Source organism: Papio anubis, chromosome 1, assembly GCF_008728515.1.
Source record: "Papio anubis isolate 15944 chromosome 1, Panubis1.0, whole genome shotgun sequence".
NCBI classification, from domain to species: Eukaryota; Metazoa; Chordata; class Mammalia; order Primates; family Cercopithecidae; genus Papio; species Papio anubis.
Window position 1 is genome coordinate 29,762,876 of NC_044976.1, and position 27,651 is coordinate 29,790,526.

Sequence of the window (27,651 nt, forward strand, 5' to 3'; positions counted from 1 at the left end):
AGAGGAGCTCAGGCGAGACCTCAGCAGTCCGTGTGGAGAGGGAGGGCGGAGCTCAGGTGAGACCTCAGCAGTCCACGTGGAGAGGGAGGGCGGAGCTCAGGCGAGACCTCAGCAGTCCACGTGGAGAGGGAGGGTGGAGCTCAGGCGAGACCTCAGCAGTCCACGTGGAGAGAGAGGGTGGAGCTCAGGCGAGACCTCAGCAGTCCACGTGGAGAGAGAGGGTGGAGCTCAGGCGAGACCTCAGCAGTCCACGTGGAGAGGGAGGGTGGAGCTCAGGCGAGACCTCAGCAGTCCACGTGGAGAGGGAGGATGGGGAGAGGGTGGGGAGATGACTAGACCCTGAGTGACGCACACAGGCTCCCACTTCCATTCGAAGACACTTCCAGTGAGATGCTTAAATCTGCAGTGGAGGGTAAGAGACAGGACCCCAGGAGACAGCAACTGGTGCTCCGAGGCAGTGGAACCAGCTCCCTGTTGGAGTCTGAGGCCTTGGTCCTATTCCCAGTTTCACTCCTGGTTTGCTGAATGATCTGGAGACCTCTGGGCCTCACAGCTTTCCATCTGCAGAGTGGAAAGAGTGGATGGGAGGTTTCTAGGTTCCCTCCACTTCTCATCATTGCCGGCATTCGCTTATAACAGGGGTCGGACTCCTCTCTGTGCACCTGTCCTGCGGACAGACCTAAGAAGGTACATTTTCCTGGCTTGGGAGATTTGGGCTGAGCAGTCCAGGGTGGCCGAGGTTTAGAGGGGACAGCTAGGGAAGTACTTCCCCTATCCCTTAAGATCTGGGCTGGACTCCGCTCTTCCCATAGGGATTTACCTGAAGCCCAGGAACACCGTAGATCTGACTCCTGAAACTGCCTTTGCAAAATTAAAACACTGAGAGAAATCTAACACAGCTGACTCCATCCTGCTGCTTTAAAAAAAAAAATTAGCTTTTGGTGTACAAGTGTTTTTTTTTGTTTGTTTGTTTTTTGCTTTGTTTTGTTTTGTTTTTTGTTATATAGATGAATTATACAGTGGTGAATTCTGAGATTTTAGTGCACCCATCATCTGAGTAGGGTTAATTGTACCTAATGTGTAGTTTTTTTTTTTTTATCCCTAGCACCCCTCCAGCCTCCACTTTCTAAGTCTCTGAAATCCATTATATTACTCTGTTTGTCTTTGTATATTCATAGCTTAGCTCCCGCTTATACGTGAGAACATACGGTTTTGGGTTTTCCACTTCCGTGTTACCTCACTTAGAATACTGGCCTCCAGGCTGCGCATGGTGGTTCATGCCTATAATAATCCCAGCACTTTGGGAGGCCAAGGCGGGCAGATCACTTGAGGTCAGGAGTTGGAGACCAGCCTGGCCAACATGGCGAAACCTTGTTCCTAGTAAAAATATAAAAATTAGCCAGGTGTGGTGGCAGGTGCCTGTAGTCCTAGCTACGAGGGAGGCTGAGGCAGAAGAATTGCTAGAACCCCGGAGGTGGAGGTTGCAGTGAGCCGAGATTGCACTACTGCACTCCAGCCTGGGCAACAGAGCAAGACTCCATCTCAAAAACAAAAAAACAAACAAACAAAAACACACCAAAAAAACTTACTTGGGAGCTCTGGCTCCCAGGGCCTGTGGGGAGTGGGGAGCTGGGAGCTAGGAGGAGGCTGGGTCACAAAAGCAAGTCTTTTCCAGGATGCCAGGACCACACCCGGTAGAGGGCTCAGTTGGAGTTTCAGGGATGAGCACCTGCCTGGAGGGCCTGAAGGAAGCCCATGGAAGGCCATGGCCAAAGGAGCTCATCGCCCTGGGGCCGGAAGAATCTGCCCAGCAGATGGTCCTGCGGAGGATCCAGGAACTTTCTGATTCGGTATGGAGGGAGGGGAGAGACGGGGAGCTGGGAAGACTAAGGTCTTCCTTAGTGGCAAGAAATAAGGCTTTCTGTTTCACCGTTCTGTAACGCCGTTAGGCCGTCTCTCTCAAGGCTCTCTTGTGCTGGGGCTAATGGGAAAGCTTGACTTTTGTTCTTCCTGCCATGCCTGTTTCCACCACTTGGGGTTTTACCCAGTGCCAAGCTGTGGGGTCCTCCAGCTTTGGTCCACAAAGACGATTGCCTGCTTGTCCTCCTGGCTCCCCCAGCTCCCTGGGTTTTTAGGGCTATGCTGCCTCCGTGCATAATCTCGTCTGGACCTGATTGTCACCATCACTGGAGAAGCTGTTGGCAGTGCAGACTCTTTGTCCACCCTAGACTGACTGCACGGAGAATAGAGTTGACAGGATCTGGGGGATTTGCCTGCACATGAAGACTGGGAAGACCTGCTCTAGACTCACCTGGTGACTTACCATTTCCCTACTGGCTTCCAGGGACTCCATCCTACCTCCCCTCAGACTCACTTAGGACACAAAGTCTCAGCTCTCTTACCTTCTTCACCACCCCATCCCTGCCAGTCAGCGGACCCTTTTCCTGGTCTGAGGGAAGGCCTTCTATCGGTGTCACTATGACATTTTTCTTTCACCCTGGCATCCTTTTCTCCCAAGGGCTAAGCTTCCCTAAGAAGGCCAGAAAGTCTTACAGCCGCCTCCTGCCTGGCCACATCTCTTCCCAGGGACATTATAGAGCCAGACACTGGCATCAATGAGGGGGAGAAGAAGAGAGAAAATCAGAAGGGAAAAAAATAGATATCTCAAAATATCCTGGCCTACAGGTGTCCCTGAACCCATTTCTTTTTATGATTGAATGTCAACTGTGCTGCTGTCTGGCAGTAAGAACTTGGGTGAGGCACTCCAGTCCTCTGCACCTCAGTGACTGCATCTGTGCAATGGAATTATTTATAGAGTATCTCCGTCCCTTCCCCCAGCACAGTGTGTGGCTCCTGAGAGTTGATTGATCAGCTCATGCTGCCTGAGTCCACGCCTTTTTCTCTGTGGCTCAGTTGGATGGAAGCTCCACAGGGACAGGGATTTTTGATCTGTTTTCTTCACTGCTCTTTCCCCAGTACCCAGATTAGAGCCTGGTACAGAGTAGGTGCTGGAGAACTCTGTTGAATGACTGTAGAACAAATAGCCTGGAGCTGCCCCAGCCCAGCAGGCTCCTCTCTCCTACCCAGGACCGTGGCACACATCACAAGGCAGAACGGAACAGTGTCAAGGATGGTCTCCCTGGACTTAGGAGACCTGGGTTTAGACCCTGTCTTTGCCATGCTTTTGCTGTAGGACCTTGAGCCAGTGACCACCTTTTTGAGCCTTTGCTTCCCCATCTCCAAAATGGGGATAACAGCAGCCCTTACTTCATAGAGCTGTTATGAGGATTAAATGAGATAATCCACCCCCTCAGCCTTTCCTCCCTGTCTCCCTATCCCGTAGGACCAGCAAGACCCCTTCATGCTGGCTGACCTGGACATACTGGCCAGTCGCCATCAGGCCTTCTGCCAAGCCCTGCCACAGGTCTCACCCTTCTATGCAGTGAAGTGCAACAGTAGCCCTTGGGTGCTGCGTGTCCTGGCCGCCCTGGGCACCGGCTTTGACTGTGCCAGCCAGGTGAGCCTGTGCCCGCCGAGGATTAGGCCAGGCCAGCTGGAAGGGGGGGAGTCCCAGGCTGCTGCTGCTGAGGTCATGAATACGTGTCCCCTGTCCCAAGGAGCACTTGAAATGCGCTAAGCACACTGCAGGGGTCCTAACATGCATTCTCCTTGATCCTCCCATCCGCTCTGCAAGGCAGCCAGGGGATCTGCATTTCATAGAGAAGGAGACAGCCTTAGGGGGAATCACTTGCCCATGGGCCAACATATGGTAAGAGACAGAGATGATCCATCCAAAGCTGGCATTTTTTTCTTACACCAGGGGTGCAACATTCCAAGGGGTTTTTAGCAGAAGGGGATTCAGCAACGTTGAGGGAGGTTAGAGCCAAAGCCCAAGGGTGGGAAGGGGGAGAACCCAGGATGGGAGTATTTTGCTGAGCCTCCTTCCTTCCTTCCTTTCTTTTTAAGACTAGTCAAATGTAGTAGTGAGAAGTGGGGAAGAGTAGAACAAGGAGTTCATCTGTAACTGACTGTTACAATCAATTGAGATAACTCACCACTTTCGGACCAGCCCTTCCTCCCTTTCTGAGGAACCCTCCACTAAGCAGGATTAAGTGCACCAGCTGCCTCTAGGAAGCCAGCCCATCTCCTCTCTATGGGGCTGAAATTGATGGGAGGGGGGTTGGTTCTAAGCTGAGACTATGAGCACCTAGAGCACAGGGCACGTTGAGACTATGAGCCCCACCCTGCCCTGCCTGGCAGGGACTCCATAATGAGCACCCTGTCAACCCCACCCAGGGCTCCTGCCTAAAAGTGGGGGAGCCGGGGATGGGACCCAAACCAAGGGTTCCATCAGGGCAACCTCTTTGGCTCATGCACAGCGTTCCTGTCCCCACATAGTTGGAGGGGGCAGTGAGGCAGCCCCCAACCCTGGCTCTTGGCCACTCCAGGTGGAACTGGAGCAGGTGCTGGGCCTGGGCGTGGCCCCCTCGCGCATCATCTATGCCAACCCCTGCAAGCCTGCCTCCCACATCCGGTATGCTGCCCGGCACGGGGTGCAACTCCTGACCTTCGACAGCGAGGAGGAGCTCACCAAGGTGGCCCAGCACCATCCTGGGGCCAGGTGAGACCAACAGGGGTGCAGGCAGGTAGGGTGAGAGTCAGCAGTAAAGAACGTATCACCCAACACAGCACACCCCTGACAAATGCTGGCCTGAGACAAGTGAAGGGGAGGACCCTCAAAGCCCAGCCATTTTAAGACGGTCTGGCAGCTGCCTTTGGAGTGAGACAACCCAGGTTCAAATCCTGGCATTGTTGCTTACCTGATGTATGCATTGGGCACGTCTCTTTTTTTTTGAGACGGAGTCTTGCTCTGTTGCCCAGGCTGGAGTGCAGTGGCACGATCTCAGCTCACTGAAACCTCTGCCTCCCAGGTTCACACCATTCTCCTGCCTCAGCCTCCTGAGTAACTGGGATTACAGGCTCGTGCCACCATGCCCAGCTAATTTTTGTGTATTTAGTAGAGACAGGGCTTCACCATGTTGGTCAGGCTGGTCTTGAACTCTAACCTTGTGATCCGCCTGCCTTGGCCTCCCAAAGTACTGGGATTACAGGTGTGAGCCACCGTGCCCAGTCAAGTCTCTTTTTTTTTGAGACAGAGTTTTGCTCTTGTTGCTCAGGCTGGAGCGCAGTGGTGCAATCTCAACTCACCACAACCTCTGCCTCCTGAGTTCAAGTGATTCTCCTGTCTCAGCCTCCAGAGTAGCTGGGATTACAGGCGCCCGCAACCACATCTGGCTGATTTTTGTATTTTTAGTAGAGATGGGGTTTCACTGTGTTGGCCAGGCTGGTCTCGAATTCCTGACCACAGGTGATCCACCTGCCTCAGCCTCTGAATATTCTGGAATTACATGCGTGAGCCACTGCGTCCAGCCTAGGCAAGTCTCTTTTAACATTTCTAAAACTCGGTTCCTTCATTTACAACATGGGGGCATGTTGCCTGTCACATAGTAGGTGCTTACCAGTACTATCAGTTTTCTACACTCCCTTCTCTGGGTGTACCTAGGGAAAAGTAGATGTATACACAAGTGTGTTGGGCTGGGGTGATGGCCACATGGATTTGGTGGCATTGGAAAACATCCCAGATCTGGGAATCAGCTGGGCACAGGTGGGGGTGGTATAAGCAGCCCTGGGCCCCTTGGCATCTCTGGCTGAGTGCTCTCTCCCTCTTCCCTATCCTCGGTGTCCCTCCTCCAGACTGCTCCTCCGGCTGAGGACTCAGGACAGCCAGAGCATCTTCCCTCTGAGTACCAAGTTCGGGGCCAGCCTGGAGGCATGTGGGCACCTGCTAACGTCTGCCAGAGACCTGGGGTTGGCCGTGGTCGGAGCCAGGTGAGTGATGCCTGAGGACTCCAGGAGCCCCTCCCTTGCTGTGGATAACTACGACAGAGACAGAGAGACACAGTCACACATAAGCCACTGGGGCCAAACGCAGAAACAAACAGCTGGAAACATAACTGATTACACTGGCGTAAGTGTCATCAGTTGGGGCCCATGGCAAGCTGTGGCCCCTCTCTGGGGCCTGTGAGACCCCATCTGTCTAAAGGGGCAGAATGTAATGTGAAGGTTACTCAGGGCCTCCCTGCTCTGAGGCCCTGGGGGGTTTGGGGTCTTGTTGTGAAGGGTCCATGAGGGAAGGGGAGCCCACGTGGCAGTGCTGGGATCACGGGCTCCACGGCAGTGTGTGTCTGAGTGTGTGTGCGTGTGAACACTCGGGTGAGTGCCTCTTCGTGGGTGCCTCGTTGGCCTGAGTGTGCAGGTGTCTAAAAGCACACACTTACGCCCGTGTAATCAGTTATGTTTCCAGCTGTTTGTTTCTGCATTTGGCCCCGGTGGTTTTGTGCCTTATGTGTGACTGTGTCTCTCTGTCTCTGTCGCAGTTATCCACAGTCCGTGTGGCTTTGTGGTTCGGAACTGTGTTTCATGTGTTTCTGTATGTATCTCTCACCATGTCACATGCACTGGCTGTGCTAGCTTCCACGTGGGCTCCAACTGCCAGACACCCCAGAGCTTCACACAGGCCATCGCTGACTGCCGGTGCGTGTTTGAAATGGGCCGCGGGGCTGGGCATGATATGAGCTGCCTGGACATCGGAGGGGGCTTCCCCGGAACGGAGGACTCCGGGCCCAAGTTTGAGGAGGTGAGCTGGCAGGGGCGCTGGGGGTGTTCAGGGAGGTCTGTGTGTGTGCCCAGGCATGTGTGTGTGTGGGAGTCTGTGTTCATCCATGTACCTCTGTGTTTAGGTCTCTCTGGTGTGTCTCTGGGTGTGCTCTGTGTGCACAGGTGGGTAACTGTGTACGTGCATGTCTTGGCTTTGATATCCCCCAAAAGCAGACTCTGAGACAAACACTTGGATACAAGTAGCTTTTTTGGAGATGATCCATGGAAGCGCCAGTGAGGAAGTCAGGAAAGTGAGACAGAAGGGAGAAAAGTCAAAGAGAACTCATCTATGAGCTGGTTACCACTGTGGGCCCCTGCACCTGTCCCCCTGGGGACAATGTAGAACCTCAGAATCATCCCAGTAGATGACAAGGGGCTGGGTCCTTTATTCACCAACTCCTGTCCCTCTTTGGTTGAAGGCTGTGGTCTGGGGGTGTTAATTTCCCCACATTCCAGCTAGTTTCTGAGGGTGCTGGAGAAAGCCCACAGAGCGAGAAGCAAAGGGGGGCAGGCACTGGAGGCTGGAAATCATCTTGCACAGGGCAGATGAGCTAAGGTAGGCTGCGGGGAGGTGGCACAGGGTGTCCACTGCAGCTGCAGCAAGGGTTCTGGGGGCTATGCCTCTCTGTGTGTCTGTATGTGTGTATGTTTCCTTGTAGCGTTCTTGTTAGCATCACCAATACAGTTATAGTTGGGAGTTTACATTCCCTGGGTCCACAAGACACTCATCTTCTTTCTTTGCATCGGATTAAATCGCTGCATCTTGGGACTTCTCAGGGAGCCTGGTGGCTAGCAACCCCACACAATGACCTCTTGTCTCTCAGCTTCTGTTTCCTCTTTGGTAAACAGGGATAATTCTAATGCCTACCCTGCAGGGTGCCTTGGGGATGAAAGGACTGACGCAGGTAAGGCGCTGGCACAGGCACTGGCACATCAACAAGTGTTGGATGAGTTAACCTCTTCCTGCTGTCCCTCCACCCCATTCCAGATGGCGAGAGTGATCAGTGCTGCCCTGGCCCAGGACTTCCCTGAGGAGCGTGGTGTCAAGGTCATCGCAGAGCCAGGCCGCTTCTATATGGAGTCTGTCTGCACGGCTGCTGTCAACATCATTGCCAAGAAGGCTGTGCTGGAGCCCGGTGGGTGGGCCAGGATGGCACTGGGTGGGGAGGCCACTGTCCAGGCATCCCCAGGCCCTGGAAGAGAGGAAGGGCAGAGGGTTGGGGCTCTGTCCCAGGAGCTGGGGGTCAGAGTAGTGACTGAGCTCTCCCCAGGAGGCAGCCGGAAGCTGATGTATTATCTCAATGATGGCCACTATGGCTCCTTCCGCCTTGGCCACCGAGAGCCTGTCCCAAGGGTTCCCATCGTGGTGAAGGTAAGGGGGCCACTCCAGCCCCAAGAGTCTAGTCCCTTACCTTGAGGTACCTTGTGCCTCCCCCATTGGGAACAGTGGCTGTGCTGGACCCCTGAGGCAGGTCCTGGCCTGCTGCTTAGAGCACGCATGGACACGTACATGATGCGTGCTCACAGGTCAGAGCATGGGCAGCAGCTGGCTATGGGGGCCTCGTCAGGCAAAGGGACAGTCACCAGAACACAAAGGCGTGGGATGTTTTCCAAAATATTGACGTTCTTCTCCCTGGTGGTTAAAGAGCTATTACCCCGAGTCCACCAGGGGCCTCCCTGCCGACGCCCTTGCTGCTCAGTCCCACCCATGATCTGGCAACAAAGCTGGGATACCTGACCCTGTAGGGCCAACAGGATCTTCCTCCAGCTCCAGGGCAGTTGTCTCCTGATGTGATGGGTTGGTATCCGGGCCATGCTGCTTTGTAAATATCTTAACTGTTTCTTCTGGCCAGTGAACGTCTTGGTGTGTGCACACATTTGGTCATGTATATGATGTGTGTCTGCATGCATGTGCGAGTGCATATGTGTGTGAAGTGTTTCTGGGTGTGTGTCTTCATGTGTGTATTTGCCTCTCTTCCCATTGGGTGGAGTGAGTACTGGATATGGAGAAATCAGTAGGAGACCCTGTGTTTGTTTGGTTCCCACAATAGTTTTCAATTTTAGTTGCCCATATTAAAAAATCTAGACATATTTCATAAAAGCCTGGATTTTCTCAGCTCCTCTCAAACATTTGAGAGATCTGATGATACATGGCCTGCAGAAAAACAAGGCAACAAATAATTCAACAAATTAGTCTAGCACGTCAGGGGCTGCGATCTGCTGGAACGGACTTCCAGCAGTGGCTTTCCCCTTTAGACAGACAGTGACTTTCCAGTTTGTTGTCAGACTTACCTGGTACATTTCACTCATTTGTGTTACCTGCTGGACCTCTAGGTAACTGAGTTTTCAACTGCTGCCTTATAGCAATGAATGAAGACAACAGCCCCATTTACAGAGGAGGAATCCGAGCCCTTACCTGTAGGCACATCAGACCTGGCCAGGCTGGGCAGCGGCCACAGAGGGATGGGTCCCAGCCAGTGTACATCTGTGTGCCCCTGGGAGTGCCCTTCCGGGTCTTTCAATGGCTTCCAGGTAAGGGGTGGGATAGGCCAGCCTGCTGTCTTTTCTGACCCCCTTTCCTATGTCACACAGGAGTTCTGCTCAGAGCCGCCCCTCTTCCCCTGCACACTCTATGGTCCCACATGCGATGCCTCTGACAGGCTCTTCTTGGAGGATGTGCGGCTGCCGGAGCTTGATGTAGGCGATTGGTTGGTCTTCCCCTCCATGGGCGCCTACACATCCTCCATGAGCTGCAGCTTCAATGGCTTCCTGCCCGCCACCATCTGCTACACCATGGGCCCCCAGCTCAGGTGCCTGGGGGTTGGGGTTGAAGAGGAAGCAGGAAACCTCACACTCATTTGAGTTTGGGGTGGGAACTGGTCCCAGGGAATCTCCCTTTCCCTGTTGACTCACTGAAGTCAAAGTGTCCATCTGATATTTGGGCTCTGATCTGCCTTTGGCCCCCCTCCCAGGGAGGTGGAGAATTGCAAAGAGATCCCCAGGCCCTCTAGCCACTGTCTGACCCCACTCCTGCTTCAGACGCCCACTGCCCCAGCTCTGCCTCCAGGCCCCAGCTCTGCTGCTGTGTGTGCAGCCTCAGGGCTGTAGACAAAGGCCTTGACACCCACCCTGCATCCCATGCCCTTTCCCCAGGAGCCTTCTGGAGGCAGAGCCTGAATCCAGAGTCGGCTAGGCTGGAGGACTTTAAAACACTCTGGTAGGTAGGCCCCTGGGAACTGTTGGGAGTTGGGATGGCAGGGAGGAGGCAGAGGTTTGGGTAACTATGAAATTCTATGCGAACCTTCTAAAAACATCTTGCTATCATTTTGGGTCAGTTCTTTCCTTTTGTCTTTTTTCTTTTCTTCTCTTTTCTTTCATTTTCTTCTTTTTCTTTTCTTTTTTCTTTTCTTTCTTTCATTTTCATTTTCCTTTCTTTTCTTTCTTTCCTCCCTCCCTTCTCTTTCCTTCCCTTTTTCTTTCTTTCCTTTCTTTTTGAGACAGAGTCTTACTCTGTCCCCCAGGCTTGGAGTGCAGTGGCATGATCTCAGCTCACTGCAGCCTCGACCTCTCAGGGCTCAGGTGATCCTCCCATCTCAGCCTCCTGAGTAGCTGGGGTTATAGGTGTATACCACCACACCCAGCTAATTTTTGTATTTTTGGTAGAGATGGGGTTTCGCCATGTTGCCCAGGCTGGTCTCGAGCTTCTGGGCTCAAGCAATCCGCCTGCCTCAGCCTCCCAAAGTGCTGGCATTACAGGAGCCACCACATGCCTGTGTCTTCAGTCAGGTCTTACACTGACTTTTCTTAGCAGCAGACTGCCCTGCCCATCCTCCTTGTCATCTGCCTCGCCATCCCTCCTTTCCCACCCTCTTGAACGGTGGCTGAAGGGGACACATTAGAAGCTACTTCTTCTCAGAGTGACTACAAAAAATGGGCTATTGATCTTTTATGTTAATAATGCAGCCCACACACCTGCTCAATTCATACCTAACTGGTGTCAGTTTACAACCTTAAATTCATCCTGCCGCTCCTCCCCGCTTTTTATTTACTCATGCCCTTGCCTTGTCCCAGAAAGGGTTTCTATAAAATGCATCAACGTATCATAGTGGTTAAGAGCATGTCACTGGAATAAGTGAGAACTGGGCTCAAATTTAGGCACCACTGATACTAGCTGTGAACTTGGGCAGGTCAACTAACTTAGTTGAACTCTAGTTTTCCTTATAAAATGGTGGTAAGAATAATAACTTCCCCGTAGGGTTGTTGGGATTAAGAGAGGGATGAATGTATCATTTAGGGCCAGCTTTTCCTTCGGCCACCCTGTTCTTGCTGGCTCTCCTCCTGGAGTCCAGATGTCACAGAGACCCCATCTTGCATCCTGGGTCTTTTAATAGAGTGTTGGTAGGGTGTCCCACTCAGGCCAAGCCAGGGTGTGTGCCTGATGCTAGGGGGACAGGTGAGGCAGGCGCAGACCCAGTCCTTGAGAAGTCCTGAGGCCCGTGGAAAGCTAAAGGCAGGCGCAGCTGGCTGCAGCACAGGGAGGACCATGGGACATACTCTGAGGACAGTTCAGGTGGAAGCCATCCATTTGGAGGAGTGGGTGGCTTCTTGGAAGGAGAGTGGTGGCACCTGGAGGCAGAGCAGAATCAGTAGGTAAAGCAGGCAAGAAGCGTGGCTCAGGTGTGGGAACAACTTGGCCCAGGCGTGGGAATGAGCCTCTGCTCAGAGAACAGTGAGTGACCAGGATTGGAGATGAGAAACAGAGATGGCAGAGCCTCAGGACACAGGGTGACCAGTTTGCCTGGGTTTGTCTGGAACATTCCTGGTGCTAGCACTGTAAATCCTGAGTCCTAGGAAGCTCCTGAGTCTTAGGCAAACCAGATGGTTGAGGAGGGAGGGGAGAAGGTCGTCATACCCCAAGGCCACATTCCTGCAGCTATAGCGGGTACAGCCACTGATTTCTCAGCTTCTGGCTCAGCCAAGGAAAGTGTCTCCCTGCCTTCAGCAGGACCTCTCCCACCCTCTCTGCTACCACTCAACTCAGCCAGGTCCTCAGGGATCCCAGAGTCCCTGGAGCTGAAGAGGAATTTCCCCTGACACGTAGGATGCAAAGAGCAGATTGGGGTAACAGAGGCCACTCAGAGAAGCTAGAAGAGCTCAACAGCCCATCCAATCAGGTGCATCTCACGCGGGCATCCCAGAATATCAAATTCCCCGCCTGCAAAATGGTCTTGCTTATGCCCAAACACTCAGGATGTAAGAGGCACGATACTTAGCGGTGGGAGCAGGCTTTGGGAAATGTGAACTCTATCCAGATGGAAGACATTCCAGTGAGTTTTCTTTGCCCCTGGCGGGTGGGAGAGGGTGAGTGGGTCTGGGTATGTAAGCACAGGTCTCCAGGTCTAACCCACCCGTGACAGACCATAAACAAGATGATGTTTGCTGGGTTTGTTTATTTGTTTGTTTTTGAGACGGAGTCTCTCCCTGTCACCCAGGTCGGAGTGGTGCAATGGCACGATCTTGGCTCACTGCAACCTCTGCTTCCCAGGTTCAAGTGATTCTCCTGCCTCAGCCTCCTGAGTAGCTGGGATTACAGGTGCGTGCCACCATGCCCAGCTAATTTTTTGCATCTTTAGTAGAGACGGGCTTTCACCATGTTGGCCAGGCTGGTTTCAAACTCCTGACCTCGTGATTCACCCACCTTGGCCTCCTAAAGTGCTGGGATTATAGGCATGAGTCACCACGCCCAGCCGATGTTTGCTGTTTATGATACATAATAAGAAGCCTCCATCATTTGAATCATGGGACATTAAAAAAAAAAACTAGAAAATACTGGGAATCTAGGATCAGTGTCACACATCCATTGTCATCTCTTGTCTCTGCCAGCCCTCGGCCGCTGGACTGCTGCGGCTCTAGGCACTGCAAGGGCATCCCTTAGTCCCCATCTCCTAACTGCTCCCTCCAGGCTGCTCCAGTTTCCTGAATTCCACCACTCTGAGCCTTTCTCTAATATCCAGAGTGATGCTCAGACCACACTATGGTGTCTCACAGGCCTTTTCTGAAAGTTTGGTGATAAGCGGAATTACAACGTAGAGATGAAAACTTACATTAGGTTTCCCAGGCAAGGCACTTAATTTTTCTGAGCTTCTGTTTCTTCATCTGCAAAATGAAAGCAATGCTGGTTCCTTCCTCATCAGGAGGATGTGAGAAACAAATGAGAGCATGCACGGCAAGCGTAATGAGCACTCAGAAAGAGTCAGAGCACTTCAGCTGAGCGCAGTGGCTCATGCCTGTAATCCCAGTACTTTGGGAGGCTGAGGTGGGCGGATCATGAGGTCAAGAGATTGAGACCATCCTGGCTAACATGGTGAAACCCCGTCTCTACTAAAAATACAAAAATTAGCTGGGCCTGGTTGCAAGCGCCTATAATCTCAGTTACTCGGGAGGCTGAGGCAGGAGAATTGCTTGAACTCGGCAGGTGGAGGTTGCGGTGAGCCGACATTGCGCCACTGCACTCCAGCCTGGGCAACAGTGTGAGACTCCGTCTCAAAAAAAAAAAAAAAAAAAGGCACTTCATTCCACATGCATGTCAGTCAACTAGTGTTTATTATGCACCTACTGTGTGCTGGGCCCTGTGCTGAGCATTGAGATAGAGTGGTGACTAAGGCTTCCCTTTTCCAGTTTATAGTCTGTTTAAGAAGTGCATCAGTTGGGATCTGATCAGGAAAAGAGAAAGGACTCCAGGGATTTCACAGTGAGGGATCCAATAGAGGAAGTCAGCATAGAGAAGGCTAGAAGTGGCCGGGCATGATGGCTCACACCTGTAATCCCAACACTTTGGGAGGCCAAGGCAGGCAGATCACCTGATGTCAGGAGTTTGAGACCAGCCTGGCCAACATGCCAAAACCCTATCTCTACTAAAAATACAAAATGTAGCTGGGCGTGATGGCATATGCCTGCAATCCCAGCTACTGGGGTGGCTAAAGTACGAGAATTGCTTGAACCCAGGAGGCGACGCTGCAGTGAGTTGAGATCCGCCACTGAACTCCAGCCTGGGTGACAGAGCAAGACGCTGTCTCAAAAATAAAAAGAGAAGGCTGGAAGTGCAAAGAAGTAGGGAAGAGATGTTACTCAGGGTTTCAGCTCCCCCAGGAGCTGACCCTGAGACAAGGATTTGAGCACATGTTGTTACTTTTGGAGCTGCGGGGAACGGGAAAACGGAAAAGGGAGACTGGGAAGGGAGAGCACCCAACAAGGGCAAACATCTGGCTCACCACAGTGGCTGCCTAGAGCTTCATTCCCTGGGGAACACAGGGATATGAAACATTTGCCTCAGTCACCGCACATGAGGAGTAAGGGAACTGGAGTATTTCACACCAAATCTCAGGGGTCACTGCTTGGGATCTCCTGGGGGAGGAGCTTCATTCTGTGAGCATTTATGGCCACCCTTGAGCACAGAGCCTATGTCTGCCCCTAGGAACAGGGATGCAGATACTGGCAGTTGGAAGTGGGCAGGTGTACTCTGAAGTAACCAAGTCAGAGGGCTCTGGGTGGAGCTCTGAGAGCATCCTCGATATGAAGCGATTGGGAACCAGGGGAAGCCTCTACTGTCTGTAGAAACCGCTGCTCATCTGAGCCTACATTCCTTTGTCCTGCACTATCATGCAACTGTTCCTAAGGCCACCACTCTGTGGGAAGATACACTCCCCTGAGGCTGACACGGTCACTATCAGAATGGCTGGCTGCCTGGCCCCTCTGCTGTCTCTGCATGATTCACCAGTTCCCAGACAGGAGCCCAGGGCCACCCCCTACCACCACTGCTCCTTCGCAGGAGCTCCTTTATGGCCACTGTAGGAACCAATGCCAGGAGCTAAATGGCTGCTGTCTTCCTCCCATCTTCTTTTCTGGCATGAGTACCTCCCATTGGCAGACCATCACAGAAACCCAACTGGCAAGGGAATCTGGGAAATGTAGTTTGTAAGCTTCCAGCCTGGTGGCAAAGAGGAGGTTAAGGAAAGGCAAGCAAGAGTGAGTGTGGGGCTCAATACAATAGACAATATCTGGCAGAGGGAGATGGACAAGAAAGAAATCATTAGGATTCATGGTTTTTAAACTGGCCCAATTGTCCCATAGAACTAATGTTTCTGGTTTATTTTGAATAAACATAGAAATTGACCCTCCCAGTCTTGAAATGAGAAGGTTACAGTTGTCTTATCTGAGTTCCTTTCTCAGGAAACCAACCAACCAGGCTCCCAGATAGTATCAAGGAGCTGAAACTGACCAGACCTGTCACCTGTTGATGGCCTAATTGACCACCTGCTTCCTGTTGACCAACTTTTCTTCCTTACCCCTTCCAAATTCCTGTTTTCCCACACATGGTTACATTTCTTCCTTGCTATGTAAACCCCTGATTTTATTTGATTTGATACTAGTCTCCCATCTCCTTGGCTACAGCACCCAATTAAAACCTTCCCTGGCAATACTCATCTCAGTGATTAGCTTTCTGTGCAGCGAGCAGTAAGATCTAACAGAACTCCCAGTGTTTTGGTAACAGTTTCCGTACAATGACAGAGAAGATAACCTGAAAACCTTCTCAACAAAACACCTAGATTTGTCAGATAATGTATAACCAACTTACTTTTAGATGCATAGTTGGACTCATAAGAAAGACAAATAGGCCAGGCACGGTGGCTCACACCTGTAATCCTAGCACTTTGGGAGGCCAAGGTGGGCAGATCACCTGAGGTCAGGAGTTTGAGACCAGCCTGGGCAACATGGTGAAACCCTGTTTCTACTAAAAATACAAAAATTAGCCAGGCCTAGTGGTGGGTGCCTGTAAATCCAGCTACTCAGGAGACTGAGGCAGTAGAATCACTTGAACCCGGGACACAGAGGTTGCAGTGAGCTGAGATTGTGCCACTGCACTCTAGCCTGGGCAACAGAATGAGACTTCATCTCAAAAAAGAAAAAAAAAATTCAGGAACCAAAAACAAAAAGGAACAGTAAGTGTGGAGCTGATCTTTGGGATGTCCTGGGGGTAACCAAGGGGGTTGGCTTTAAATAGCCATCTAGGGACAAGATATGAGAGGCCTGGCAAAAGAGAAATAGGTGTTTGGATCTAATCACCCAAACACACACAAATCCAAAACCATTATAAAGTTACACTTTCAGTAAAAGAGTGGACTAGAAAAAACATCCATCCCCTTGCCCACTGGCATAGAAAGATAATAGTGAAGCTTGTTTGTCTTGACTTATGCTTTGGATTGGAAAAGAAAAAAGTTCTCCTTTGAGAATTTACAACTATAGGCCAACCCTTCCAAAGGTTGAGAATTTGTGCTTACATTTTCTTTGTAGTCTGAGGAACCATGAAGCTGAGAAATTAATTTACAAAGTGGTCTGTGGCTGGTAATACCCCAGGGATGCCTGGTAGAAGCAAATGAGATCTGCTCTGCATAGTCACACCCTCAACCCACAGATAAAGATGAGCTCACAATCCCAAATTACAAAACACACAGAAACAATGCAATGCAAATGACAAGATACAGACAACTCAACCTTGCAGAAACCCTTAGATAATAGAATGCATAAAAATCAGTAATTTAATTGCACAGAAGTGTGAAGGAGAAGCACAGAGTGTGGTAGAAAGATGACTGAAAAACTGGTTTGGTCTGTGTGCTGGGGAGGCTACTGCTGCAGTGCAGTTGAGAGGTGAGGGTTGCTTGGGTCAGAATGGTGGTGGGGGATGGGATGTGTGTCACAATGGCACAGCAAGCAGAGCACAGAAAGAACATCTTGTACATTTTGTAGGTAGAGACCTGCAGCTTCAAGTACCCTGTGTTAGTTTCCAAAGGCTTCTGCAAAAATCTGCCACAAACTGGTGGCTTAAAAATGACAAACTCATGCCTGCATTCCCAGCACTTTGGGAGGCTGAGGTGGGAGTGTTAGGAACAAAATGCTTGTTCCTTGGTGCCACAGAGAAATAGCACTTGAACATTAATTTTCTCAGCAAGGCAATTTTTACTTCTATAGAAGGGTGTGACTCACGAATGGAGTAATGGTGAAAGCACACCTGAATGAGGGAGGGGAAGGGGTTCTTATTCCTGACACAGGTACCCCCTACTGCTATGTCATTGCCCTATTGGCTAGGGTTGGACCACACAGTCTAAGCTAATTCCAATTGGCTATTTTAAAGAGAGCAGGGGTATGAGCCAGAGTGGCAGGGTGAGTAGTTTTGTGGGAAGGACAGTTAGGAACAGGTAACTAAAGGTGACTTAGGTCAGAGCAAGTGACTAGGGGTGATTCAGATCAAAGCAGATGACCAGGATGAGTCAGGACACAGAGCAGGTAACCAGGGGAACAGATGTGAACTACTGATTAAAACTGGTGAGAAAGGTTGTTTACTGAAACTACAAGGAAGTCAAACTTTAAAATGGAGGACAAAGAACTGAACATATTGACTTACTAATTCTTTGAAGAGAAATTTAGAACTCATTGTATCCAACAGGAGGATCACTTGAGCCCAGGAGTTTAAGGCTAGCCTGGGCAACATAGAAGACCCTGTCTTATTTTTAAAAATAAAATTTTAAAAATGACAGAAATGTATTCTCTCATAGTTTTGGAGGTTAGAAGTCTGAAGTCAAGGTGTTGGCAAGGTCATGCTCCCTCTGAAGGCTTCAGGGAAGAATGTTTCCTTGCCTCTTGCATCTTCCAGTAGCTCCATGCCTTTTCTGGCTTCTGGCAGCATAACTCCAGTCTCTGCCTCACAACATTCTTCTCTTTGTGTCTGTGACCTCTCATCTTCTCATAAGGACACCAGTCGTCCAGTGGACACAAATTTTGTGGGGGCACGATTTAACTTCAACCTCCAACCCCCTGCCACAGGTCACCCTTTGGCCCTTATGGCCTCCAAGTCTTGAGGCTGGAGCTCACTTCTCAGCCCAGGGTCATCTGTGTCTACTTTCCATAGCAGCAGGATACACCTCTGCTGGTGGTTCCCAGGTTCTCTCTCCAGCTGTGACCTCTCTCCCACACTCCAGACCTGAAAGTCTCACAGCCTCTTGATCACCGACCCAAGGATGTACCACAGATCACTCAGATTCAACACATCCCAAAGGGAGCCCCCTGTGGGCCCCCATCTAGGGGAAGGGCTGCTTCCCTTAGCCAGAGTGCACCTCACTCCTCAGCTAGAAATCTGGGCTTTGTCCTCCATTTTGAACTTCTTCATCACCTCCCTCATCATTCACACTGGAGATGGTAGAGAAAGCCTACTGTGTGCTAACAGCGTTTTTTGTTTTTTTTTTAAATCCTTCCTGTTCTACCCCCAGAATGTCTCATGCACACAGCCCCTCTCTTTCTCCCTCTCTCCCAGGTCACTGCCAGGTTCCAGCCCCTCACTGATTCTCTCCAGAGCCAGCATAACAGCCTGGTGACCTCCCTGCTGTGGTCTCATTTTCTCTAATCCACTGACCACACGACCTCACAGAGCCCCTTCTTTTTTCTTTTTTTTGGAGACAGTCTCACTTTATTCCCCAGGCTGGAGTGCAGTGGTATGATCTTGGCTCACTGCAACCTGTGCCTCCTGGGTTCAAGTGATTCTCATGCCTCAGCCTCCTGAGTAGCAGGGACTATAGGCATGCGCCACCATGCCTGGCTAATTTTTGTATTTTTAGTAGAACGGGGTTTCACCATGTTAGCCAGGCTAGCCTCAAACTCCTGACCTCAGGTGATCTGCCTGCCTTGGCCTCCCAAAGTGCTGGGATTACAGGCGTGAGCCACCACACTTGGCCACTACAGAGCCCCTTCCAACGTGCTCTCCTGAACCTGCTGCCCACTGTGTAATACCATTCGTGGCAGCCCATATGTGTAGGATAAAGTCCAAGTGCCCTAGTGTTATGGGATCTTTGGGGTGTCAAATTTTTGACTGGAAGCGTCTGTGGCCACAGCACCTTTGCCCAAGTTCTTGTCCTGTGTCCAGGAAGAACGAAGTATGCAGACAAGTGAAGAGTGAACAAGATGAAGAAGAGTTTTATTTAGTGTTACAACAGCTCAGAGACTGGCAGTGGGTAGCTCCTCTTTGTAGGCAGGTCATCTGTCCAGTGTTCAGTTCTCAGTGGAGAGGAGGCCCTGGAGAGGGTGGCTCCTCCCTGCCAGCAGGTTGTCTCTGTAGATGTCAGTGGAGAAGGTAGCTCCTCTCTGCAGCTAGCCATCCCATCGTCTCCAGCTATCAGCAGAGAGTACGCCTCTCTGCAACTGGTTGTCCCATCGTCTCTCTGCTCTCCTCATCCTCTGGCCATCCTCTCATCTGCTCTGGCTGAACCCAGGGCTTTTATGGACCTTTTATGGGGGAGGAAGTCCGTGCCAATTGGTCCATGGGCGGCCATGGGCGGGCTGGAAGAGGCACCATGAGTCCCCACTGGCAGCCTGGCCCGGAGCCTTCAGGCCTTCCCTGACCTGAAAGTGGGGTCTTACTGGGGACCTGCCCCCTTCTGCCCAGGACTCTGTCTGCCTCCCTCTGCCATTCAAGGCCCCAGGGCTTGGCCCCAACCCCTCTGAGAACTTTAATATCCTCATCTGTAAAATGGGGACGATAATACCCTGCCCCATTGCCCAGTGAGTGTGTATACCCTTAACGCGGTGCATAGGCTTGGGTAGGCTTGATCCGGTCTCATTCATTTCTCCTCACCTGACCCTACACCTGAGTCAGAGTATCTCATGTTGGCTGAGCTTGAAGTATGCAGGAGCACACCCCAGAAAGGCCAGGGCACAAGCCCTGCTTGGGGTGGAGCAGGGAGGGCCTGCTCTGCTCCACTGGGGTGTTCTTAGGTGGAAGTGGGTGTGGGATGGTCCCTCTGGGAGAACTCTCTCCCTCCAGCCTCTCTGTGGGGTCACCAAGGGAGCTGAATCACAGCACAAGTGAAATGGGAAAAGTTCCCTTATCCCCTTAGCCTCCTGAGTAGCTGGGACAACAGGTGTGGGCTACCATGCCTGGCTAATTTTTGTATTTTTAATAGAGATGGGGTTTCACCATGTTGACCAGGCTGGTCTCAAACTCCTGACCTCAAGTGATCTAGCTGTCTTAGCCTCCCAAAGTGCTGGGATTACAGGCATGAGCCACTGTGCCCAGCCTCTAACTCTTTTAACATAAATTAATTCTTCTCCCTGTATTTTTCCTCAGTGCTATTGACTTCCTGAAGAAACTGGGTCAATTCTCGTGTAGAGTTTTTACACTAGGGATACAGTCACTTGCTTCTTTATACTTCATGGGGTACCTTGTAAGTCTCCAGTGCATCACACCTGGAGGCATATCATATCCGGTGATCTTGCTTTTAATGATGCTAAGATCTATCTTTAGTTTCAGGCAATGGCAACCTTACCCTTCACTGAAAAGTTCTCCATCAACCTTTCACTGAGTGATTTTGGCATCCATTGAAAACCATTGCTTGAATCAGTTATTTTATTAGGGGCTTAAAAATGATAATTTTCTAATTCTATGTTTTCCTGCATGAGTAGCTGAAATTCCTCTGCATAGAAGAGCTTTCTTTCATTCATTTTGACTATTTAATTACCAGAAAATGCAGTTAGGGATAAAAAATGCTTAATTATTTTCCTTTAATTAACTATTTTTAGAGAAATAAGCTGGTGCCCCAACTTCCCCAGTGGTGCCCAATAACTTTTGTTTTCTCTCTTTATCTTCTTTTCTTTTCCTGCTCTCTTTCACCTGCTGGTTAGAAGCAGGGTACTTTAATACCCTAGGAGATGGTAAGACCTCATGAAGGAAGTTCCCTGGGTCCCTGAATGACTACATGGAGCTGATTCCTTCCTGTGACTTGGGGAAGAACGAGACTGTCCTGGGAACAAGAAATAAGCTTTCATAGTCACAACCCACTGAGATTGTGATGGTTTGTTACAGCATTGACCCTATCCTGACCAAACAGCTATTACATTTTTAATTTTTTTTGAGACAGAGTTTCCCTCTTGTTGCCCAGGCTGGAGTGCAGTGGTGTGATCTCAGCTCACTGCAACCTCAGCTTCCCAGGTTCAAGTGATTCTTCTGCCTCACCCTCCCAAATAGCTGGGATTACAGGCGCCCACCACCAAGCCCAACTAATTTTTTGTATTTTTAGTAGAGACGGGGTTTCACCATGTTGTCCAGGCTAGTCTTGAACTCCTGGCCTCAGGTGATCCACCTGCCTTGGCCTCCCAAAGTTCTGAGATTACACATGAACCACTGTGCCCGGCCTACATTTTTAATTTCTAAGAGCTCTATCTTGTTCTCTGATTGTTTCTTTTCCATAGCATAGTGTTCTTGTTGCATGCATATCTCTTCTTTTTCTGATGATATTTAACTCTTAATGACACATTCTTATGTTCTGTGCATTTTTTCTGCCTCTCCTGACTTCCTTTCTATTGTTTGTAGGTTTTGCTCTCAATTTCAACTAAAACTAGTTTAACATTTATTTGGAGGAGAAACAGCATTACGTGGAGGAAGGTTTAGAAAATGGAAGGTTTCTTTTGACAGTCCTTGGTTTCTCTTTCCTGTCCTAAACAATTCAGCTGTGGCCCACATTTGCTCACCCTAATTACTAGCAAAACAAGAGCCTAGTATTTACCCAGAGGCAATCTTCTAGGAAGGCAATGGACTTCCAGCCATTGTGATTGAGGCATGAGATTAGAGAACTCACTCATGTTCCAAGTAGCTTATCAAACAATCCTTCCAACACTTCCTTTATTTTCTCAGGTTTTAGCACCTCTTATGAATGAGCACCTGGGCAGCCAAAAAATAAATAATGAAGGGGATCATCCAGGCAAAGAGGGAAGAAAAACGACTTGGCCAGAGAGGGGAAGAATGTATGCAAAAAGGTGCGATGAGAGGGAGCCTGGGGAATATGACTTATTACACGCAGAGCAGCTCTGCAGAGGGGTGGATAATGAGGAGGGCTACGATGCAAGGTGAGGCAGAAAGAAAGATCCAGGCCAGACTAAGCGGGGCATCCTAGGCCCTGTTCTTGAAGTTCTCATGAAATACTGTGGGAGAGAGAACACACCATACTGGGAAACTGGAGAGAAGTTCCTCTTGAACCAGGCCTGGAAGGAAGACTGGGACTTGTTAAAACAGATAATAGGCCAGACCTGGTGGCTCACGCCTGTAATCCCAGCACTTTGGGAGGCCAGGGTGGGTGGATCACAAGGTCAGGAGATCGAGATCATCCTGGCTAACATGGTGAACCCTGTCTCTACTAAAATACAAAAAAAAAAAAAAAAATTAGCCAAGCTTGGTGGTGCATTGTCCAGTTAGAGGTTGAGGTGAATTGCTTGAACCCAGGGAGGGAGCCTTGCAGTGAGCCAAGATCAAGACACTGCACTCCAGCCTGGCAACAGAGTGAGACTCCATCTCAAACAGACAAACAAACAGATAACAATAGAAGCGCCATTGATATATATATATATATATGATATATATCATATATTTATATTTATATATATCTCATATATATATATGATATATATCATATATTTATTTATATATCTCATATATATATATATATATATATATATATTTTTTTTTTTTTTTTAGACGGGAGTCTCATTCTCCCAGACTGGAGCGGAAATGGTACGGCCCCGGGCTCACTGGTGCAACCTCTGCCTCCTAGGTTCAAGCAATTCTCCTGCCTCAGCCTCCTGAGTAGCTGAGATTACAGGTGCGTGCCAACACACCCAGCTAATTTTTGTATTTTTCTAGAGATGGGGTTTCACCATGTTGGCCAGGCTGGTCTTGAACTCCTGGCCTCAGGTCATCCACCCACCTCGTCCTCCCAAAGTGCTGGGATCACAGGCGTGAGCTACCGTGCCCGGCCCATTGAAAGATTTTCAAAAGGGATTAACCATGATCACATCTGTTCTTAGATGAGGTCATCCAGACCGGAAGTTGGATTGGAAAGTGGACCAAAGGAGAAGCTGCTGAAGTAGATGTTAAAGATGGAGAAAAGTGGACGGCGGGGACATCAAGGAGGAAAGGTCAGCAAGACCCGAGATGTCTATGGAGAGTGAGAGTGTGGGAAGTGTGACATGTAACTGAATCGGATGATGGCAACTTTTGCTGGGCGGTGAAAGGTCAGGTTGGTGGTAAAAATCATGAGTTGACTTTGGGGCACCGTGATATAGGCACTTCCAATATCATGTGTTTCAACAAGCCCCAGTGTTCCTTCCTGGTCAGTTCCCCCAGTTAGAGTGTGTTTTCTGTCCTGCAGCATCGTATGAGAACTGCTAGAACATCACTCACCACTTTCGATAGAGATTCTGTTTGTTCATCTGCTTGTCCCACTGTGTGCCTTACACATAGTAGGTGCTCTTGGAATGTATGTGAGATGAATTAACATGAGAAGTGCTTCACTGCATGGTTTCACCATGAAACTGTTGAAAGCAACCGGCGCTCCTCTTTCCTGACCTCTAGGCTTCCACCTAGCTGTGGGGACTGATGTGGTGGAGGGGCCCAGTCTGAATCCAGACAGGGGAGGTGCCTGCAAGTATTTTCGTGCCTGCAAATATTTGTATGCCTTAGGACAGATGGATGTCCAGTTTACTCTCTGCTTCCTCAGTGGCTTCTAGAAGTAATTTTATCCTGCTGTGTACAGTTAGGTCATGGAGGAGACAGGCACCTTCTCTCTTCTTTCTGGAAGGTAACCAGAGGTCTTTCCCCTTTCCTAGGGGGCTGCTGCTCAGTCGCAGGCTCCAGATGTCTGCTTCAGATTCAAGAACACCTTCCCGAGCTGGGAAACAGATCCAAGGAAATATCAGCCCGAGGCTGCGTTTTATCATCTGTGGAAATGGAAGATGTTAGAGCACCTAGGAGGGGCTTAACGTGCAAAACACTGTCTTGAGGCTGCCTGCAGAACAGAGGGTCATCTGCTTTCATTAGATTCTCAAGGCAGCCTCAACAGGCTACACCTGAACCCCAGGTTTAGGGCATGTCTCCAGCCCTCCCAGCTCTGACATCATCATCACCATTAGCGGCTGAAAGTGTGAGGTCATTGGGATGTACCAACAACCTTCCTGAGAGTCCCTCATTTGACCTTCACAGCAACCCAGGGACTCAGCTGCTATTTGGCCCTTGTTTTACAAACCTGAGTCAGTGTGCTTTACGTCAGTGACCCAAGAACCCAGGTGCTAGAGTCAGGCCTGCATCCAAATCAGGGTTGGGATCAGTGGTGTGCCCTAAACAAGTCGTTATCCTCTTTTTTGTTTTATTTTTTGGAGACGGAGCCTCACTCTGTCACCCAGGCTGCAGTGCAGTGGTGCAGTCTCAGCTCACAGCAACCTCTCTCTCCCGGGTTCAAGTGATCCTCCTGCCTCAGCCTCCCAAGTAGCTGGGACTACAGGTGCATGCCACCACGCTCGGCTAATTTTTGTGTTTTTGTAGAGACGGGGTTTCACCATGTTGCCTAGGCTGGTCTCGAACTCCTGAGCTCAGGTGATCCACCTGCCTCCGCCTCCCAAAGCACTAGGATTACAGGTGTGAGCACCACACCCAGCCCATTACCCTCTTTTAACTTCAGTTTTCTCATCCACAAAACGAGGGCAATAATGTTTCTTCCCACTGGCCATGTTCATAAAAGTACTTATTTGCTCATTTTGAAAGATGCAGCAATGTGCCCCAGAAAGGCCAGGGCATGAGTCCTGCTTGGGGTGGAGCAGGGAAGGCCCGCTCTGCCCCACTGGGGTGTCCTCAGGTGAAAGTGGGTGTGGGCTGACTTTCTCTGAGCTCCCTGTGGAGTCACACGGGGAACTGGGTTGAGTCACAGCACAAGGGCACTCACAGACCCCACCCTAAGGAGATCCCTGTTCTGACAGAAGCCCTGAGCCATGACTGTGGACTGACACCCGCTGCCTTTGTGACGTTGGATGGGTTACATAACCTCCCACGTGAGAAGGAGGGGGCACCTGGGCTTGTGGCCTGAGCTAACCCATGGTAGTGGGAGCCCTATCTGTGGATTGCCAAGGGGCTACCGTGGGGACTGGTGAGGAGAACACAGCTCCACAAGGCCCTTTTGATTTGTTTTAACCTTTAACTTTTCAAAAATTTCAAATTTAAAGGAGGCGTGGCACAGTTGAGGTTTCTCAGAAACGGACTCACGAGTGCGTCTCCTCAGCTCCCGGCTCCCAGACTCCTGACGTCTGAGGCCAATACTTTGAATTCCGTTAGGCATTTCTTCTGGCATTTATCTCAATAGTTCCAAATAACAAGCTTGTGATGCGATTTCACAACCCTTGCTTCAAACGTCATGTATTGACTTTCCATATGAGGGATGGTCCTTGTTTCTGTTATATCTCCCTGCTTCCTCTTTTCAGTTCTCCCAATATATGTTTTAAAAATTTAGGCTGGATGTGGTGGCTCATGCCTGTAATCCTATCCCTTTGGGAGGCTGGGGCGGGCAGATCACCTGAGATCAGGAGTTTGAGACCAGCCTGGCCAACATGGTGAAACCCCATCCCTACAAAAATACAAAAATTATCTGGGCTAGTTGGCATATGCCTGTAATCCCAGCTACTCAGGAGGTTGAGGCAGGAGAATTGCTTGAACTGGGAGGCGGAGGTTGCAGTAAGCCAAGATTGTGCCACTGCACTCCAGCCTGGGCGACAGAATGAGACCCTGTCTCAAAACAAAACAAAACAAACAAAACAAAAAAAAACAAAGAAAGAAAATGAGAGAAGGGTCTGTTCCATGAAAGGGCCTTATATCCAAAACGATCCCCAAATGCCAAAGGAGCTGGAAACCAGAAAAGCAGGGAGACAAATTCAGTTTGGTTTAGTGTGTTTTACTGGGGGAAGAACTTACAGGCAGAAGCCTGGTCTTGGGATTTTAGCTGCAAGACAAAAGATAGATCTCCACACTGCTACTCCCCAGACCCAGGGCTTATGTACCGTAGGGAAAGGGCGTGTGTGCCCAGCAAGACAATAAAAGGCAGCCTCCAGAACAGGCAAGAATGTTGTATGCATCATAGCCTATGATTTGTGTGATGACATCAAGGTTGTCATCTTCTTACACTAGGGATAGTAAATAACTTAAGAATCAGAAGGCATTTGCAAGACTGGAGCTAATTAGAATACAACGTGGCACATTCACATCCAAGATGGAGTCACTTCCTGTCTCCACAGGGGCCTTGAAGGAAAGGTGACACAATTCTGATTGGTGCTTAGTGACATTATGCATAAATAAAGAAATATGCAGTTAACATATATAGGGTAAAAAGTTGTGGAGTACGTAGGGGTCTTAGGGTCTGGAGAGGGGTGATTGATTCTCCCCTGCCTTTGTGCTTCATCTGATAGGCAAGGTTACAATCAGTAATGCCGGTGAAATATTTGACAGACTCCACCCCAGCAGGTGAGACTTCAGCTTTAGTTCACAGGCCTTATGTTAGTACCCATTTGTCCAACCTGCAGCCATCTTGGGCTGTGTTTTAAAGCTTTGTCTTTCAGATTTTCTTTTTTCTGACAATTTTTCCCTTCTGGTTAAAATTCTCCAAAAGAGGACTTTGAAAACCAAGTAATATATGTGAAGGATTTGAAGAGGACAGGTCCCCTTTGCTTGGAATTTTAGAGCATAGGGGATCAAATTGGAATTTTTAAATGCCCTTGTTCTGTTTTTCACTCCTATATGAAGTTCTGTCGCTTGGTTTGTCAGTGAGGATGCGAAAATTCCTGTATTTCCTTTCAGAATGCGAGAGGCTCTCCTGTCATGCTAATATCTCCTCATGTTATGGAGAGAAGAGGTGATCATTGCAATTAGAATTATTTCCTTAGAATGCTCCTCAGATGCAATGATGTGTTGCATGGTCAACCATATTGCTGAAGAGCCTTGAGGAGTTGGGAGGAAGAATATGCAATTTGATGTGTTTTATAAACCTTGGGACTTCAGGATGGAAAAAATTTAAAATAAGACCCGGCGTGGTGGCTCACGCCTGTAATCCCAGCACTTTGGGAGGCAGAGGCGGGCGGATCACGAGGTCAGGAGTTCAAGACCAGCCTGGTCAACATGGTGAAACCCCGTAGCTACTAAAAATACAAAAATTAGCTGGGCGTGGTGGTGGGCGTCTGTAATCCCAGTTACTTAGGAGGCTGAGGCAGGAGAATCACTTGAACCCAGGAGGTGGAGGTTGCAGTGGGCCAAGATCACACCACTGCACTCCAGCCTGCACAACAAGAACGAAACTCTGTCTCAATTAAAAAAAAAAAGAAAGAAAGAAAGAAAAAATTTAAAATAGAAAGCCCTTCCTCAGTTGATCAGAAAAAGGGAAATAATGTGTTGGACAGTCATCAGAAGACCACTTTTACATACATGCTACAGCCATTAGTTCAGATCAATGAACTAACTTAATTTGGGCTGGAGTTCTGTTCAGTGACATTTGCAATTTTTGCAGCATTTATAACATTTGTAACATAGACATACTGGAAAAATAATTAATAATAGTGTGAACAACTGAGAGTCCTTTCAGGTAACAACAATGAAGAAAGGCAACAATCCATCATAGAAAAAAACCTGGAACTTCTATTTTGATAGTCTTATGACTAATCTAATAATTTTCCCCCCCCTTTGTTTTTTCGTATTTGTACTTAATGATTTTTTTGGTGTATTCACTTAGAACTGTAATTAATTGATGATTTATCCAATTGCTCTTCTAGCCATTCTTTTTTTTTTTTTTTTTTGCTGGAAATACAACTTGAGGTGAACTGAGTTTCAATTTTCAAAATTTTTTATTATCAACATCATCATAATGTCACACATCATGATCCTAAAAGTAACTTCTCTATGAACCTCATATTGCACCAAATGGCAGTATAATTTAAATCAAATATTGTTTGGTTGCAAACTCATTTGCTGCTACCTATCTCACCCTAACTTGGAACACCCAACATATTTGGATTCACAACCTGTACCTAAAT

At 49.3% G+C, this 27,651-nt stretch overlaps 1 protein-coding gene and 1 long non-coding RNA gene across 2 annotated transcripts; one reads left to right on the top strand and one right to left on the bottom strand.

Moving 5' to 3' along the window:
* The first annotated feature begins 1,485 nt into the window (after window positions 1-1,485).
* Window positions 1,486-25,239, top strand: LOC100997020 (antizyme inhibitor 2-like). The gene is made up of 11 exons (XM_021938711.2): window positions 1,486-1,850; window positions 3,344-3,517; window positions 4,449-4,621; window positions 5,755-5,889; window positions 6,532-6,697; window positions 7,706-7,853; window positions 7,989-8,089; window positions 9,310-9,934; window positions 21,452-21,573; window positions 22,618-22,728; window positions 23,419-25,239. Exons 1-8 carry the CDS (start codon window positions 1,677-1,679, stop codon window positions 9,577-9,579), a joined length of 1,341 nt encoding a protein of 446 aa, XP_021794403.2. The 5' UTR covers window positions 1,486-1,676; the 3' UTR covers window positions 9,580-9,934; window positions 21,452-21,573; window positions 22,618-22,728; window positions 23,419-25,239.
* LOC108586111 lies at window positions 7,749-16,261 on the bottom strand. The gene is made up of 3 exons (XR_001902912.3): window positions 16,056-16,261; window positions 12,822-12,873; window positions 7,749-7,910 (listed from the first exon to the last, which is right to left on the bottom strand). It is a non-coding gene; the product is annotated as an uncharacterized LOC108586111 (long non-coding RNA).
* Window positions 25,240-27,651: the final 2,412 nt, after the last annotated feature.

What these genes read in the sequence shown, in the direction of transcription:
- LOC100997020 (XM_021938711.2), top strand. Translation starts at nt 1,677, where the DNA reads ATGCCAGGACCACACCCGGTAGAGGGCTCAGTTGGAGTTTCAGGGATG. An exon ending in TTGGCCGTGGTCGGAGCCAG is followed by an intron (nt 5,890 to 6,531) that starts GTGAGTGATGCC and finishes TGGCTGTGCTAG; the next exon opens with CTTCCACGTGGGCTCCAACT. An exon ending in GAAGGCTGTGCTGGAGCCCG is followed by an intron (nt 7,854 to 7,988) that starts GTGGGTGGGCCA and finishes AGCTCTCCCCAG; the next exon opens with GAGGCAGCCGGAAGCTGATG.